This window comes from Phlebotomus argentipes, unplaced genomic scaffold, assembly GCF_947086385.1.
Source record: "Phlebotomus argentipes unplaced genomic scaffold, Phlebotomus argentipes genome assembly contig_15, whole genome shotgun sequence".
NCBI lineage: Eukaryota > Metazoa > Arthropoda > Insecta > Diptera > Psychodidae > Phlebotomus > Phlebotomus argentipes.
Window position 1 is genome coordinate 5,995,490 of NW_026776181.1, and position 18,906 is coordinate 6,014,395.

Sequence of the window (18,906 nt, forward strand, 5' to 3'; positions counted from 1 at the left end):
ATAATGGTCTCAACCTCACACTCGAGCCACGAGAAGAGTTTCACATTTGCTCACCCCCCGAAATTTTTATCCACAAACGCTCAATTCATATTTGCGAGGGAGAAATTCTGGACAAACATCAAACGAGTATCACATGTCCATTATATCCCCCGCAAAAAGCTCCCCTGCACTCTCGCTGTCGCTAAATACAAATTCTCCAGGTAGATTTGCCCCAGATTCACCCACGCCGGATGTTTAGCAGTCCGTGTGTCTGACGATAATGAGAGAGAGTGACCAGACTTTCACTATTATGAGGATTTGCTCTTTATCTCCGCTCGCAAAGTTGTAACACTTTTAATTAATTTACTGAAAATTCACCACTTCTCACCGCAAAATTTTCAAGAGAGATTAGCCAAATTATGAATTTTGCACAAGTGTTGGGAATCCAAGAAAAAGCTCATTTGGATGAAACCAAAGTAGGGTGAGATTCTGATGATGTGGCTTTAGCTATATGCACATCAGTGCTTAAATTTAATACTTATAGGGGAAATTAGAGCAGTTAGAGCCACGAATTTATCCCCAAAAAAGTCAATATTGAGTATTGAATTCACAACATCTTGTCAGATTTGGAGATTCCATCAAGATTCTAATAAAAAGTCAATAGCTGAAGATCAATCTGAGGAATTACAACCACAGAAATTGGTTGCACAAACTTCTTCAATTCGTTAAAGTTTGGGAAAAATCCATCGATTAATCCGATTTCTCACACATTAAACTCTATCCAGCATACGAATTAAAATAAATCTCTTCAACCCTCCTCGGGGTAGAGCATTAAAATACAATTGAAGAATAATGAAACAACAAACTGTCGAGATCAACTCGAGTGCCGGAGGAGTGTATGGAAAAATTTCAAGTGTCATTTGTACACAGTGTGTGTTGAGCTTTCGCCCCGAGTGATAAATTATGTAAAGTCACTTTTGCAGAAAGCTTCCGTCTCGCGTCTTTCGGTGCAGCGTATGTGCATTTTCTGGGGGGTTTGAGCTCCTCAATTGCACTGTCGATGGACTCTGTGCGAGGTCCCGATGGGGTTGTGGGGTGATTTTGGGGGTGACGTGTGGGCCTCCGTGGGTGAGGAGTTCTTGCACGGTGAGCCTCAGCGCGCGCGAAAACGCCGAGGCTTGTCTGACAAATAGTGAACGGAAGGAGCAGAACGCCGGCGCGAGGGTAGTCGACGGTGCATTGTAACCTCATCCTGGCCAATTTGCCGCCCCTCGACCCCACCAGCTGCCGGTGAAAGGCAGTCAGCAGACATGCCACTCGGCAGTCGAACTCCAAACTCCGACCTGTGAGGACGTCGCGCGCGACCGGAACAATTTCACACGCGCCGCCGAGAATCGCGGCCGCTTTGCAGCATCATCGAAGATTTAACATTGACGGCTTGCGGGTGTTTGCTGTCTCAGGGCCTGAAGAGAAGAAGAAGAGAAGATTGGGAGCCATTTCGGTGGGGAGGACTTGGGCATAAACAACAAAAGTGTCACGCGAATTGATTTATAATGGGCAGAGCTGGCAATGATTCACTCAACAGCGCGGCGGAAGGCATCCAGCGTATCGGCCGTTTGGCGGGAGTCTTGTGTGAATTCTTGTCGTAATTGAAAAATATTTCCTTGCCAAATTCCATGGACTACTTCCCCACGTCCGGCGCTTTTCCCGTGATACAAGAGGTGTTAAAAGTGTAATTCTTTGAGTTTTCATCCCTGTCTCAGCAGCGAGTTTTTTGCGGCTCTCCCACCAAGTGTCGGACAGAGGAAAACAAGTAAGTAAATTTTTCTCATTTTCCCTGCCAAATACCCGAGTGAGAGAGCTCATACACACTTCACTGGCTGGGCGGGAGGGGGTGGCAAAAGTTGAATTACATGTTGTACATTATTTACCCTCAGTTTGCTGTACAAACAAATTTACGTGAGGAAATTGTTCTTCGAGATGCTCCTGCATCGCCGAGAATTCTCCTGGTCTGCTCCACCGAAGAAGGGCGCCTTCTTCGCACCATAAATACGGAGAGCAACAGATTTCCCAGCTCTTTCTGTCGAGCCTGTCGAGCTAGTGAAAAATTTAATGGTGATTCTCGATAGTTTTCCGCCCGCTTTTCTGCCATCGTCCTCACGTGGCGATGGCATTTCCTCCACACTCAGTGTCGATTTCTCGGGCTCCTCTTGCCTCCGTGGGCGGCGGAAGGTGACAAGAGGGGTGGCAGGGGAGTGGGTAAACGGCAAAAGAGACACAAAGGACAATCACATGTGCACGAACGTGTGTGCTTTTTTGTCCTCATGAGGCGAGAGATAGCATATTCTCCAACACCCCCCCTAGGAAGACCCTCAATGTCTTCAGCCACCCTCCCGTTCGATTACATTCCAACCACATAAACATTCAATTTTATTAACCGCAGCGGTCACATTTCCGTTGACCTGAAAATATATTTCACAGTTCATAGACTTACCCACATTTCATCTGCAACATGAATGCCAGACCCCATCTATTCCGCAAAACTCTATCGCCACAAGAATATATTCCCATATAAACCATCCCTATATTTGCATGGCATAAAAATATGAGTATCGCTTTCTGTCTTCATCCCCGGGTTTCTCATTCGCAAAAAAATCAATCTCTGCCACTATTTTTCATTTTCTGCCATGCTTTATTATTGTATTCCTTTCACCGAGCCTCTCTCTGCACAGCCCGATTGGATGTTGGTCGAAAAAGCTGAGCAGATGGAGAGCTTTGCGTATTTTAATATGTTTCATGTATGCAATACTTTTTCCCACATCAGGCGATCCTTGTCTGTTTGAGGGGATTACGAATTAAGGGAATATGTGACAAATTAAAATTATTTTCTATGCATTCTGCCTCTTTTCAATCGTTTATGGCGCCATTGAAAGTTCCTGGAATAAATTCAACACAAATGTTTCTGCAAGTTTTTAATGCTTCCAGTCTGTATACTCGTTGCTAGAATGGGTGAAATGAGCGCTAATTCACCCAACACTCTGCATCTCTCAATTATTAGCCCCTTGTGTAACTTCTAGAATTAACAGATGAAAAAAAGTTGTGAAAAAATACGCAAATAGATATATGTATAATGCGGATAAAACTATGAAAATTGTAATAACACAGATCCTTTGTTCTTCGTCTATTTGTTGTATGGTTAAATTTGCATTCCGCTTCACTCTATATCTGGCTTTTTTCCCCTGAAAAACATTCACGATATGTAAGAGAAAATAGATGAATGTGGGCAGAAGCATACTTTCCGTGGTGACTCTCTCCAATATCTCTCCCTCTCCCAGAGCCCAGAATGCGAAATTTTCCACATCGCCAAAAGCTCTGTCTCAACCTCAAAAAGTTCCCTGAGTATGTGTGAGAGAAATCACTGAGCAAGATATTTCAATAGGGTGTAAAATTTATATGAGAAAGCTAAAACAATTTCAAGCAAATTCCTTATTAATTCCTCTCACATGAATTTCCCAGGCGAAAATACAGCGCATTTGCTAAGCAAAATGGGTGCAAATCATGCTGCAACAATTTCTCAATTAAATAACTCGCCTAGGAAAATGTTCTCAACTGCAGAACATGTGTGAGACAAATATTTATTTCACTCTCAACACACTGTGTTTCGAGTGGTATTTCCATTGCGACATTCTGAATGTGCACAGCAAGGACTTTTTATTCCTGATTGTTTGTGAATTATTTCAGTGAATAGTCTTCAATTGAACCACAATTCAATTAATAAAGTTTTCATGAGGATTTTTCGCTGTCCATTCTCTCACTCTCTCTCTCTCTCTGTCTCTCGAAAAGCACTTTAAGCACTGTCCCCAATTACAGCCATGAGGCTTTCATTCACTTAATTATTTCACCTTGAATTGACACAAGTGCTGAAACAGGTGAATAAATCCTTTGAACACATCGCAGCATCGCATTTGCATTTGGCTCTGGCAAGCTCATGAGGCTCAACGTCACCGTGAAATGTGGGACAAGCAGTTATTGATACACTTCAACTTCTTTGTGATTCACCTGAAATAGTTCAATATTGACGGAAGAGATTTCATTTGAAATAGCCCACATTGAACACGGTGTGTGTGTGCGTCTGTTGAGGAGCACAATAGGGAGCCTATGAAGAACCCTCGAAGGGCTTGGATTGAAGATTTTCACTTTACACACCCAATTTACCCCGGCTGCAGAAGCACTTCCACCCCAAATCAACACAATTAGGCAAATTCTAAACACACAATATTAATTTCAATTAACTCAAGTGTATACTTGAAGAGAAATTTATCCACAATATTTCTCTCTGTTTCACACAGTAATTGATTTTCAAACACGTCAATTCAATTGAAGTGTCTGTCTTTAACATAAAACACTTTTACGAAAATTCACATTTTCATTCGGGGAATTGTGACTTAAAATACGGTGTAAAATATTGGCGCAATTCTCAGTCACACAAGTAATGTGTTAAATTGGTTTAACACACGCCTTTGCTATTCTGAGTCACACATGTAAGGCTAAAAATGGCGCTTGTGTTTAAAATTTTACTACTTGTGTTATTGTCTATGTTGGTCCACATGTTTTAAACCATTTTCATTTGCCTGAATGTATTAATATTAACACGATCTCCAGAAGTTGTTTCATTGAATGTATAAAAAGCAGAATAACAGATCTGAATCTGCGAATATCTTGCAATAATGGATCAATCTGTCATTGTGACTATAATTTTCAAACATGAACATGAAAGATGTTTGCAGTAAATTCTTTTTATCGTAGATTTACTAAATATTTACTTGAATTTTTATAATTTAGGCAAATTTCACCATTTTTCCTCTCTTACACATTGTGGTGGTGTTTTAAACTCTAACACATTGTTTTCGCGAGAATAACACAGGCTGTTCTTATTCATTTCGAATGTTAGACTTTTACATGTTTGAAGTTTAACATGTCTGCGTGTGACTGAGAATTGCTCCATATATTTCTCATGTGGCTCCATTAAGGGCAAATGAGGCAAAACTCGTCACAATACGATTGTGAAAGGACAATAAGAACTTGCAAAGGTCTGTACTATAATAATAATTAAGAATTAAGGGTAAGAAGACAAGAAATTGCATTCTCTTATGATTGGCTGCAATCTGTTGTCTCGTTTAAATTGAGACTTATCACATCATTATTGATTCATTTACTAAGTTTAAGCACATGCAAACTTAACCGATGTTTCACTCGTCTCTGAAATAATCTCAGTTGCACTCCTTGCAAGATTTGTGCCTTCTTCTCCAGTAGCAGCTTGAGTGAAATACAAAGTACGATTAGATATCTCAAAGCTCCTTGCAATGGATATTCATTTAACTAGAGGCGCTGCTGGCTGATGCCATCTGAGAAGAGGTCTTAGTGGATATTGCAGCAGAGTTTTGATTGCTGGCAATTTCCATTGATATCCGTGCTCGGTTCCTTGATTTTCCAGCCATTGCGAGCGGAGCAACTCGAGGGCAAAGTGTGTGCGGTGCAACAAAGAGGATTGGCCAAGACATTTGGAAGTGCAACTTGATCTCTGCCAAGTGAGAAGTATCCCAATTTGAGTATTATTGGGGAGATTGTTTGGGGTGATGAGAATCTCTCAGCAATTTCAAACTGGCCATTTTCCCCCCGCACTCAGAGTGGGTGAAAATGTTTGGGTTGAATGGTGAGTTGAAAGGGATTCAAGTGGAATTTAATTAATACACGAATGAAAATACGAAACCAACATACATTTGATAATGCACTCTCACACTCTTTGCACAAAACTTTAAATGCCAAGTGGGTGGAATTATAACACATGTAATCGGAAAATCACGAATGTGCACATTTTCATCTGCGTTCGTTTGAATTTATTGCATTTCAGCGTATATCTTGTTTCTAATTTATTGTTACATAGGAATGCATGAGAAATTTTCTTCGCTCGCAGACAGAGTGAGCATTTCGTTTTGGTATTTATTTAAGCAGCAGACAAACATTATATGCTAGTTTGAGGCAAGGCAGAGATAATATGCCTTAAGTCTGTACACCACTTCCAAACACTTCCAAATTTGCCTGACACTTCTAGAACATGAAATTTGTAGTCTGTTTCCACATTATTCCCAAATTACAATGAATTTCTTGAGGTTTCATTCGATATTTCTATCAAAATCAACTTAAAACCGCTGTTTTTGGACATCTTTCTGATCATAACCTCAAAAATATAATTAGGAGATCTTCGAAAGCTTTCCAAATCACAAAAACATCTCTTATGATTTGCCAATGATCTTAAAATTGCTGATTCACAGTCAAAATTATCCAGAAAGTTGTCTAAATGGACATTTTCCAAGTCCAAATGACTACTTTTGAGGTTATGTTTAATTTTAGCACAATTTGCACTGTTTCTTGACACCAAAGGTTAAAAGAAGCACTGTTAATTGCTTACAAATGTTTAATTCTGTCAAAGACTAGCAGAATTTATGTGCTAAAATGCGAATTATTCACTAAATCTTTCCTCAATTCGTTACATAATCTAGAAAGATTTGTACGTTTGTTTCTGCGTGAAAATCGAAGGGAATTCAGAAAATCTAGATGATTAGTCAGCAAAAGAAGAACGTAGGAATGGAATATTGTAGGTTTTTCAACACTTCCATTCCTTAAGTACTTGTGCTGAGCTGTACACCACTTCTGACTGTATTATCTCTCCCTTGGTTTGAGGCTCTTATCGTGTAACCTTAAAAATACTGGGGAATATGTATTACCTGGGCTTCTAGCCGTACACATTCAATATCGTGATGTGGCCAGCAACTTCACCTTTAATAAATATCCTTGAGGTTTGCCCTTAAGTGGAATCTACAATGCAGCTTTTTAATGACTTCTCCTGTTGTTGTATTTGTGCTTTCTTAAGCTGTTAAGGAGATAAATGAAAATCTCTCTCGTCTATCTGGTTAATTTAATCCTCATTAATAATCTCTTATCAACTCTGATTTCTTGCAGGTGTTGAGAAAGTAAACAAATTGTGGTGGAAATATTGATAGTGAGGAACATGAGTTAAGAGTTGGGGTAAAAGTTTTCTAGTATGATTCACACGAGACGATTATGAGGTTGAAGGTTGGAAGAATTGCACCAGACTGAGAGATATCCTGTAAGATGAGAACGTGAATTTCTTGGAACAATTGCTGAGGTGAATCCACACCGAACATCAACATCCTGTGACTCGTGCATGACAAGGAAGAATGGAAGTTTTCAACTTTCTTCTCGCAGCAATTACCTATCAGCTGATTGTCTATCAAGGTAAGTGAGAACAAGTATAAAATTCTTCACACTTACGGTTGCATCTCAAGTATCAACTCAAAGTCTCTATTGAACTGGCATAAGGAATGTGTCTGCATTTAAGCTGGGAAACGCAAAAGCGTCAATAAATACACAAATACACTCTGTGAATTTGTTTAATGATATAAGATGTATTTTTTGAGAAGATAATATCTCACGTCTAATGGAAAACTTGTGTTCCTTCAGCATTCGCACCCACACTCAAATACAACATTCCGTCGCCGTTTGGCCAAATGTCGAGTAAATAATGAAAGATTCTTCTTGAAAAATCTCCTTAAGTCTCTCGAAGCGCGTTTTAGCAATTCCTGTCAGGTTGCATCTACATTTCTCCAGACACAATTCTTTTTCTATTCCACTGAGCACATTTCTTCATTTCTCATCCACTCTTTTTTTCACCGGATTATTGATACCCTTCTCGCACCAGTTGCTTTCTGTTTTATTCCTCAAGTCGATGTTTTTAAATTTAAATTTCATCATTTTTCCCATTACGCTGCCACACACTTTTTTGCCCCATCACATTTTTCCCTCTCAAGCACTTTATTGCAGTAAAACCATAAAATAAAAATTATATTTAACGATCACACCGATGTAAATGGTATTGAATATTGCAGTGCGTGATGTATTTGCGATGGGTGACAGTGACACGAAAAGCATCGCAGAGGCGAAAAAAAAAGTGGGGAAATTAATTTCGCATATATGAAAAATTTTGGTGGAAAAATTCCTCATTAAAATTTTGCATTAAAAATTAAGAGTGACTTGCAGGATAATTTTTAATTTGAATTCATTCGTGTGGACCAAGGAGGAAACATTTGAGACGGCGCGTTTCTCCAACTCTCGAGGGGACTTTGGGCAGGACATTTTTTTTCATGCTCGCCTGTTTGCCACTGGAATGCAAAGAGAGCTGAACAAATAGAATTACATTGGACAAATATTGACACAGAGGAAGCAAATCTGGCTGTGAGTAGAGATTGTTTTATTTCGGATTTTCAGATGTTGAGCGGCAGGGGTGGCTTTTATTCCCATTCAAATAAGCATCAGTCACCCATGGCAAATCACTTTCCTTCAGGCTCCCCGAGACTCAAAAGTATTACATTGCATTTACCATGAAATTGCCTCGGATCATATGGCTAAAGTTCGTTGTAGTTTTGCAGTGAAGCGAAGTTGAGTGTGCAATCGATGATGAGAATTAAGCGTATGAAGACTTAATGGCTCTCAATTGGAATTTGACTTCAGGGGATCCTTTCTAAAAGGACATCCAACACCCACAATTTGACACATAAACTATGGCAAACATCGTCTGATTGATGAGCCATCAATTTAAATTTTTAATGTCTTTTATAAATTACTGCGTGCGGCTTTTCCTATACTAAATACTATTGAGATTTTGCTTGATAACGTCTCCCCGCTTAAATGCCACATCAGTCAGGTCGTCTTGCGTTTATTCTGAGATCCCGTGAAAAAGGATCTCGTGACATATTGAACTTGCGGGGCAATTTTTCCACACAGCACAAAGTTTCGGGCGATGTTGTTTATGTGGGAGGAAAGTTACCGTGAAATACCTGTGGAAGTCTCATCATGCTCTCTGGAGGTGTGATAAATTTTTCTGATTGGACAGAGCGAGGCGTATTGGTTGGGGCGGTGAAAGTTCATAATGTGTGCATGCATGTGGGAAATTGTTGACAGGAAAATACGAGGCGTCTTATGGGTGTCAGAGGAGAGAAATAAAATAGCTTGGAGGCAGTGAAAGTTCGCGACAAGGGATTTAATCTTCATTCTACTCGCTTTTTTCTTCTCCCCTTCTGGCTTTTATTGCTCGTCAGAGAATCTCCGTTGGCAGACAGCTTTTGCCATCTCCCCAACTTTGTGCTGCAGTTTTTCCGGTATTTTCACGGTCTCCCCCTTTTTACATCTCTTCGTCCAATTATGCTGATTTTTGGACACCTCCTCTCTTCTCGTCCTGTTCTTATACAGTGTGATAAAAATTTCATATTCTCTCGCACACTCCAAGATGCATCCTTTGTGCGATGGAAAATTTGGTATCATTAGGAGGAATGCAGAGTATTTGTGTGTGTATTGCCAATGAGCTGCCTTCAAAAGCACACTTTGTGCGCCAATTTGTTTCCTTCACCTGCTATTCAGGAACTTTCACGCTATCAGGAGAGCTTTTTGATTTATTTCACCCACCAAATTGGTTTCCGTCTGCTGTTGCTCCACTCCATCCTCATCTTCTCAATGTGTATTTCCGCTAAAAAATAAAACACATCTAAGTGCAGTCTTGTAGTTAGTGGAACGAAGGCTTGGCGAACACCAGTAAAGAGCAGCAGAAGGATTCCCGCAGGAAAGTCCATTGTTTTTCCTTACCTCTTAAGCACGTGTATAACAGACATTTCTCATTATATTTTGGGTCTATTTTCAAATGATTTTCAATGGTATTTCCTGCAGAAATCCAGCGGAAATATTGGTGAAGTCATATTCAATGGACTTTCATAAGAGATGGATTCTGTGTTGAGATTCCCTTAAGGAATTCTGCAACACAACGGAAAACGGAGGATAAACGATGGACAGCGGATTGAATTTTTACTGGGATCAGTGAGGATGGCAAGAATGTACAATTAAACTGGCAATATATGTTGCAGCTCCGCTTCAGCTCTCCATTCCGGCTCTTTAGGACACTCTGTCCATTCCTACTTACCTCATCTAATGTTTTTTCCCCACATTGTTCCAGTGTGTAAATGAAAGAAAATACTTCCTCTTCATTCGCATTCTTCCGCTGCTCCTTTCTCTGGGTATTGTAATTAATAGGGGTGTGCGAGGGGGTGCTTTTTTTGCCCTCCACGAGTACTCATGTACAAAATAATGGGAACATTGTCATATGAAATCTCGGAGAGTGAAAGTTTTTCCCCGTGCATGAGAGCATTTTAATTGAATGAGCAACAAGAGTGGTGAACAAAAAGTAAACTCATTCATCAGTGAAATGATTTTTTTCCTTGAAAATGTACAGCGCGGAAAAAATGGCAGTGAACGTGATATTTGAGAGATGTGAAATGGGAATTTAAACTGGGAAAACGACAAATTCTCATTAAGAATCTCTCGTTTTTTTTTTGCATCACGATTCCCTATATATGTATGTAATTTTCATCCCTACCCAGTGGGGTTGTAGTTTGGAGAACAATGCAATTTTGTGGACATAAAACTATGCCATTTGAGTGGCGCGCGGGCGTGAGTCGGGGGTGTTGGGCGAAGATTGGGGGTGGCGGCGGAACAATAGAGGCATCCGCGAAGCTCATGGATTGAGCGAGGTGGCGTATAAAAAGCGTGGAGGTGAAATAAGCTCGTTTATACGTGCATGCATAAGCTCTCGGCGAAGGGCATGGAAAGCTCACCATCCAGCAAACCGCTTCACTTTCCGCGCGCGCACTCCAAACGTGCCTCAGTAGAGCGATTCCGGATGTCGAGAATGTAATGGGGGAGTGTTAAAACGCTCCATCCGTGAAATGAAACTACTCCAACTCTGTCCTCAGTATCTATTCTCCCACCCACACCCCTTATTTATACTGTAAACATCCCTCCGCTGCGCCCTCAAAGGCAGCTCTCAGACGCAATTCAACGCCTTGCACTTGCAACCTTCCGTGTCTTTGTGCAATGCATCTGGCGCGGGTATCAAAAGGGGATCAAGTGGATTTCATGGCCAACATTTCTGCGCAAATTAACAAATTGACTCCACTTGGCTCAATGCAGAGAATATGTTGCGAAACTTCAATAACATACCTCGGAATCATTTTGAGAAAAAGAAAATCGTAAATCCATCTTTGGAGCGATTCTCACTCAAACTGAGAAATGTTTAAGTGTTAGGGAGTTTAAAGGGACTCTACATAGTGTAAGAGAAGGGAAATTTGCTGAAATAATTAAAATAAAAATATTTAAGTAGCAAATTTGTGAACAAGAAGCTTTTACAGCAAATATCTTAAGTTTTTCCTTAATCATTTCGAATCAACTTTTACAATAGCTCCAATAGTTTAACTATATTCTGCAGAAATAAACAAAATCCCACTCCGACAGGTGAAATTCCTTCAGAAGAAGTCACAAGCTCATCACTGACATTTGATGGCACGACAGCGTGCAAAGGGAATCCTCATGAATGGCAACGAGAGAAAGTTGCAGCGCGGCAAGAACTCTATCACTTTATTGTTCTCCAGCGACACATAAAGCTCTGGGCGAAGACGGTTTTGCGGGGGTTGTTTTGAATTTTTACCCGCCATCACCTTTGAGGATTTGAGCACGTCGCGGTGACAAGACTTTTGTGTCTGGGGAAGCTCCTTAGCATTTCAGATGCTCTCCAGCAGCGAAATCAAATGCTGCAGATGAAGAAAATATCTCTTCCCTCGTGCATTCCTTGCTGAGAGTGGAATAGTTTTGATATACTCCAAACCCTGAGTGGTTGCAGTGTACATATATCTATCAAGAAGTGCCACTGCCACTCAACCCCTTTGCCACTGGGAATCAATAAATTGGGCAACATGAAGGGTTTTTCTAAGGGGAAAGTCATTCACTTCAAGGGGCATGTTGAGACCATTAACTTTGTGATTATTCAATCACTTTTTGTTGATTTTTCGTGATTTTATTTAAAATTTGTTTTTTTTTAATACAAAATTCTGTTTATTTTTTCAATTTTTGTGACTTAATTTCAAATTTTGACTATTTAATACAAATTCTGATTATTTTTTTGCATATTTTTTTTAATATTTAATCAAAATTTAAATATAATTGGATAATTATGAATATTCGGATTATTTTGATTTATTGATTGAAAAAAAATCTTTTTTTTATTATTTAATTCTGAATTTGATTATATTTTGTAATTTCACTAGGAAAAATAATCATTTTTTTATATTATCGTATTCAAAATGTCATTATTTTTCAATTTTACTTGGGAAAATAATCATTTTTTATTATTTTATTCAAAATTTCATTAATTTTCTATTTTATTTTTTTATTGTTGTACTCAAATAATCGATTACTTGATTGGTGAACATTAAGTTCACCTCAAAAATCGCCTTGTGACTGACCCCTTGGGTTTTTTTAAGAGCACTTTTCGAATCTGCATCGAAATCTGCGCGAAAAATCAATCAAAACGCATTTCAACGCCAAAGAATCCCTCATTGTGATATACTTGGCCAGAAATATGTTGGCGAATGGAAATTCCCAGTCTATAATATTATAAAATACACACTTTTATGCTGTCGTAAAACGGCGAACCTATATAAAATTTACTATATTCCAATTTTGGCGTGCTCAATTGGTCTCCACTTCTTCTGCTCCACTCGAGCCATATCTCTTCTCGCCGGGGAGGATGGAATCTGCACAAGTGCCATGCGAGCTGGTGGAAATGCAGAAATTCGTTACGCCCAGAGATCAATTTTCGAACCGATGCAAAGTGGAATGTGTTCTCACTCACATTTTTCTGGGGGGTGAGAGAGGATGTGCTGAAACAAATGTACTTAGGACAATTTATCTCTCTTCCCGTGGCGAGAGGAAAGCAACCCCGAGTGAAGAGACAGGAAGAAGGATACAAGAAGCTGCAGTTGCTGCGGAAAAAGGGAATTTTTAACAAACTTTTCCTCACAACTCTCGCCATAAATAAGTCTCTTGAGAGACTCTTTTAAAATTCTCACCAACGAAATATTATATATATTTTTTCATTTCTCCCCACCAAGGCGATATATTAGAAGTTCAACCACGCTGAGTCGTCTTCTCGCCATGTAAACTCGCCTGGGTTGAAGAATTGGAGAAATTAGCAGTTCAACTTCCAATATACATTCTATTTAGTGTGCACAAGAGCACACTCCCCACCGAGTATTACACCCCAAGAGCAAATGTTTGCCCGAAAGTGGGGTTTGAGGGGGTGAAAAAGTTGAGGATATTGATCCTTGAGGTACCAAATTAATGATCGCACAAACTTAATCGAATTCATTGATTTTATAAACACGGAAAGCGAGGAAACTTTCATTGAATTATATGTTGTTCACCAGTGGAAACAAACACACGAAGACGCTTTTCAGATGAAAACATCAAATAAATGGAGAAATTGCGCGTCTCTCTCGTGGACATTTCAGCCAATTTCACAAATGCTACTATCCGAAATTAGACGCAGGTCGAGAGAAGATGAAAGAACACTTGAACAAGGGGGAGATAATATGCCTCAAATCTTCCGCAATTCCTCTGCAGAATCTTCAACACTTCAGACACTGCCGAACGTCTTTAAAGGCATTTTTCATCGCCTTTTAGACTCCTTCAACTGCTTCTCACACTCATTTCTAACTTTTAACACAATCTAATCTAAGTTTTGCCTTCAGAAAATGCTTGGAAAAATTCTGATCAAATTGTTAGGTTATAAAGTGGACTTAAAAATACATTTTTTGGTCTAATTTAGAAATTTTTTAACATGGAAATGAGTAAATATAGTGAAATGAATTTATCAGTTTAAACTTTAAAGCGAAAACTGCGGAAATAACTAAACAAAGAAACATTCTTCTAGATTCAAATTAGTTTTTGAGGTTATGATTGACTTTTAAACTTATTCTCAATCAATATCAAGTTTTTTCAAGACTTTGAGAGTTATTAAATTGACAAAATCTCTTTTAAATCAATCACATAACCTAAAAAAACAATAAAATTTGTTGAAACTGATACTATGCAAATATTTTACCACTTCCACACAGCTGTACATCACTTCCCACCATATTATCTGCCCCTTGCTCTCGAAATCAATATGCTTTGCTTGTGTGCAAAGCTCGGTTTGCTAACTATAAAAAAAAACTCTATTAGGAATAGGAAAAGGTTTTGAAAAATACATTCGTTACATACAAATTTTTATGTTTCCAACAATCATCGCTTCGGGGCTCAAGTGTTGTCTAATATAGATGTACGATAACAGTATTTGTGTACATAATAGTAATAATCAAATAGATAGCACAGATATTACACCAAATGACTAATGAACTTTGCACTACATTCCTAACTTTATTGTCATAATTATTACTTCAGTGGCATGACAAAATTATATTTTATTATTCGAATTAGTAAATAGAAAAATAGTGCGCTGATTATAATTGAGCCCTCAAATCACACTCAAAGTTTTGAGACTATTTAATTCTACTCTCACTACGCGTACAAAATGTGCACACTTTCCTGACAATATTGTGTTAAAAGCCCGCTTGCACTTCCTCATGTGGGTTTGCAAGATAAATTGAAATGCAAAACTCGCGAGAACTTCATTTGCTAATGAAAAAATATCTTAAGTGGCGCACTTTTGTTTGCATCTCAAGTCCATTCGCCACGAGCGCCCTCCAAAGTCATTCGAGCGGCAAAGATGGTGAATGCAAATGAGGGAATTTAGTGTTTTGGAATATTACTGCATGAGCAGTGGCGGGAAGTTCTTCCATATCTCGTCCACTCAACTGTCCATAACTCATCGCCCCGCTCCGCCGTGTCTATATACACTCTTCCCGCAGTCCGTGGAAGCAATTCTCCGTCTCATTCCCCCCCGTTTCTGGGGGGCAAATAACAACAGCCAGTGCCGAAGAATTGGAGAAATCAGCAAAAATTGAGATGGTTTTCAAGATTAATTAGTTGAATTCCCCTCGAATGAAGTGTAATTTATTTTTCCCTTCAACTTGTTGTGTGAGGAGGTTGAATGGCATGGTTTCGACTCGGGCACGCCCCACACACCCCCAGCATTGCCAGTCGGGTGGGCAAAAAAAAGATGTTGCTGAGTGGTTTTTTGCTTGATAAATAAGAGAGCTTTTGTTTGTGGATTGAGTGGAGTGGCTGGGCGAACTCTTTCGTCTCTGCAGAAACATTTTTAACACTTGATTTGCCATTGTTGCGAAATTAAGCGGATTTCTGCCCCGGAACCCCACCTCGCCCCTCGGCACACCCTCCGCCAGGTGCATCAATTACACACAATCACCCGGCCAGATTGGGTGTGCCGGAAAGCCTGGGCGGGCAGTGGAGAGAATGGACCAAGAGCATGGCAAATAAATTGAAATAGGATGTAGCCAAATAGAGGCTCATTTGTAGTGTTTGTTTTCTATTTCAAATGAAATGGAGGGTAGTTGGCAGAGCCAGCACAGATTGAGGTGCAGCCGAGGGTGGGTTTGGAATTGGAAAAATAGATGGAAAATTGTTTGCAACAAAAGAAAAGGACTCACTGGGGAAAGAATTGTGTAGTCTGAATCCCCTTTTTTTTCCTCCGCCACGGTATTCAATTGCAGACTCTGTGTTTCACAGAGTAGAAAAGGTTAATTCCCTTCAATTCAACCCCTCATTTGTTCCAACTTCTCCACCGAATGCTCTTACGATGCTGAGGGGTTTTCATATTCAATGCATTCTCACAATGTTTTCTCAGTCATTATTATTAACATCCCCTCATAGTTGTGTATTTTTCCCAACAATACCGCCGAAGACTTGCAGAGCAGAAGTTTCCCTGGGAATCTTCCCTGATAGTTCAATAAGTTGCCTGCCCCTCGGCGAAAGCTCACCACTCCCACTGCATTGATTGCCAGGGAAAACGAACTGTGATGCACATTCGGGTGGCCTTCGCCCACCTTCTCCCCAAGAATTCCATTAGAGACAAAAGAATCTTCAAAATAGTATTGTGTGCTTTATTATGCAGCACACATTTGGCAAACTTGTAGAAGAATTTCACCCACATTGCAAAATGAACTTTACTCACAACTCTCCTCGCAAGTCTCAAAAAGCTCATCTTTCAGTCTCTTCTTCCAGCATCTGCACTTTCCATCCCCAGTGGACTCTTTCACGATTTTTATGCTGTCCGTGGTCGAGCCACCGAACAGCTCCCAATGGTGCCAAACACTCCACCATCCGGAGTGACAGTGTGTGCGATCTGCTCTCAATTTATAAGGCACAAACTCAAATTGATTGCCAACTCCTGCAGCTCGCGCTCTCCGCATTTTCCAATGGGAAGGTGTGTGTGTGTGAGAAAAAACACACATGATGCAGAAAAGTAATGCAATGTAGCACCAAAATATCAGTGGCAATTCAATAAAATACATCTCTATAATTGCTTTCGAATTGAGTTTAATTCTCCCTCCTAATGCAAGCCAGTCCAATTTGCACGCGACTGTGCGAAAAAAGCTCACTATGAGAAAAATAAATAAATAAACAACGAAAAAAAAACCTCAATTCCGCACAGACAACAAATCACTGGCACTTAATTGCATTTCGAAAAGTTCATCTTGCCAGAGCGGAGCTTTTTTGCTCCCCCCAACAACTGCAGCGCACTCGCATTTCTAAGGCAATCCCCATTAAATTTGTGTCAACCACAATGAGATCATTCACTTAAATTGATTGACATTTCATTTGTGTGCTTGTGCACGAGCCAGGCAAATTACGGGGTTTCCAAGACATTCCCACCTAATTCATGGCTGAGGCAGCCGCACCAACTGCACACGAAACATTCAGCCCCGAGCTTGCTCTCATTCGCCCAAATTTACGTAATGGCTCAACTTTGGCTCAAATTGCAGTCACTTCGGCGCTTTTCACCATACAAAGAGAGCTTTTGGGGATTGCGCTTAGTGAAGTTGGCAGGAGAGTCTTAGGAAGCTCCAAATGCGTCTGAAGGCTCTTTTGTAGTCTCATTCCCGCAACACCAGCAGGCATTGTGATGAACTTTTAATCAATCACACATTCACGAAAAGCACAATCCTCAGGTTGAGGGTGTCATAAGGGGGCGATAATATGGCTAAAATCTGTACACCACTTCCTGACAACTTCCACAATTTGTATGAAAAATCTTTAATACTTCCCAAGATTCCAGACTTTATTGATTGTTTAGAATTCGTCTAAAATTAACTAAAAAGTGACTGATATCTAACCGAAATCTAACTCAGATTTTCAAACTCTAATTGAGCTTGGCCAAAGCCTGGCTTTTTACAAAAAATCATGTGAACTTTTAATAAATTTATGTGTGATAATATTCACCTGGATAATGAAAAGACGAAGGACCTCTTTAGTAAATGACATACAAAGCCCAGCTTGCAATGCCGCTCTGTACCTGGATATGAAAAGACGAAGTCGTTTTTAATAAATGACCTACAAAGCTCAGTTTGCAATGCTCCTCTGTACCTGTGAATGAGAGAACAATCGCATTAGCATCCGGCGAAAAGTGACCGGACGAATGCGCTCTCTCATCCGGCCGAAACGCGACCACTTTCGCTGTGATCACTTCTAGTCCTTGAAACACTGCTGTGATAGATCACTGTGATATTTGAAACACTTCTGTGATAAAGTTCTGTGATAATTTGATAGATAAAACACCACACTTCGCTTGACTTTTATTTATTTTAAAATTTTCACTTTTTCTCCTAACACTGCCGACGCTTCTTCTTCTTCAACTCAATCATGGCGGGCGCGCGCGATGTTTTCTATCTTCATTATTGCAGTTTGCGATCGCGCTGCCGCCACTATCCGGAAATCTAAACTTCCATCTCCCGCGGCACAGTGGCGTCCACAAGAGAGAGACAATTTCCCTCACATTATGTGAACTTTATAAAAGCTTATGTGAATTTCTGTCCATATCCATTGGGGTGTCGCGATCCTAAATAGTGACTGAAAATTGTCATTCTAAGGATTAATCGTGCCGTTTATTAGAGAAAAATGCACTTTAAAACTCTCACCCTCGAAACAATTCATGTGATAATTGAATAAAAAAATTAGCAGCTCAATGCTTAAGTTTCCCCGATAACCACCTTCCGCTCTGCAACGACCTCGTTTCATCGAACGAGGACAGTGTGTACAAGATGGTAAACACGGATTCGATCACGTGAACAAGTTGGAAAATGTGTTGGCAATAAATATTCCTTCGACAGAACGCTCTCCGCGTCGCGAAAGTGATGTGAAAACTTCTTAAGACCCGGTAATGAGACTCATGTTGTAATAATACAGAAAAACACACTCAGGGCGCAAACTTAATTTAAAGTTTACAGAATCCAATCAATAAGCAAATATTTTTCCAGTTAAAATTATTGTTTAACTTCATGGTGTACAAGATGTGTTCGCGCGCGCATTTTCCATCGCGGGGTTGGAAAGGTGTGTGTGTGGAAAAGGGGTGAGTGTTTATAACATGTTATTAATTTCTTACCTTTGCTCACTCTTCGTTTCCGCACATCCTTTGCTGTTAGTTTCAACTTTTTTCTCCCTCTCTCTCTCTCCATTAAAATTTCCATATAATTTTCGATGAATTTGCGAGAATAAAAAGTGCAGAAAAAAAATAATAATTCAGGAAACATTGCGGAATTTCTGGGTTTGAACATAAATTAAATTTTTGATGGAATTTCTTTCTCGTCCTGTTTCCCATTGTTTCTCTCTGGAATCAAGGATTATTTCGCATGTTCTTTGACGAATAGATGGAAAAAGGGTTGCGATTCGCGATAAAAAATCGCGGTAGATTTATGTTTATTGAACGCGATCAAAGCGAATATTTGACGACTTGGCAAACAATAGATGAATAAAAGTGTGCCTACATATTTGACCAGAAATTCATAGGACTTT

General features: G+C 39.7%; 1 protein-coding gene across 1 annotated transcript in view; it reads left to right on the forward strand.

Moving 5' to 3' along the window:
* Positions 1-1,316: 1,316 nt before the first annotated feature.
* LOC132262038 (carbonic anhydrase-related protein 10) overlaps positions 1,317-18,906 on the forward strand; it is a 60,595-nt gene continuing 43,005 nt past the window's right edge. The window contains exons 1-2 of the mRNA XM_059761156.1: positions 1,317-1,792; positions 7,000-7,296. Of these exons, the coding sequence (XP_059617139.1) occupies positions 7,239-7,296 (58 nt within the window). The 5' untranslated portion in view covers positions 1,317-1,792; positions 7,000-7,238. The remainder of the gene's footprint in view (positions 1,793-6,999; positions 7,297-18,906) is intronic.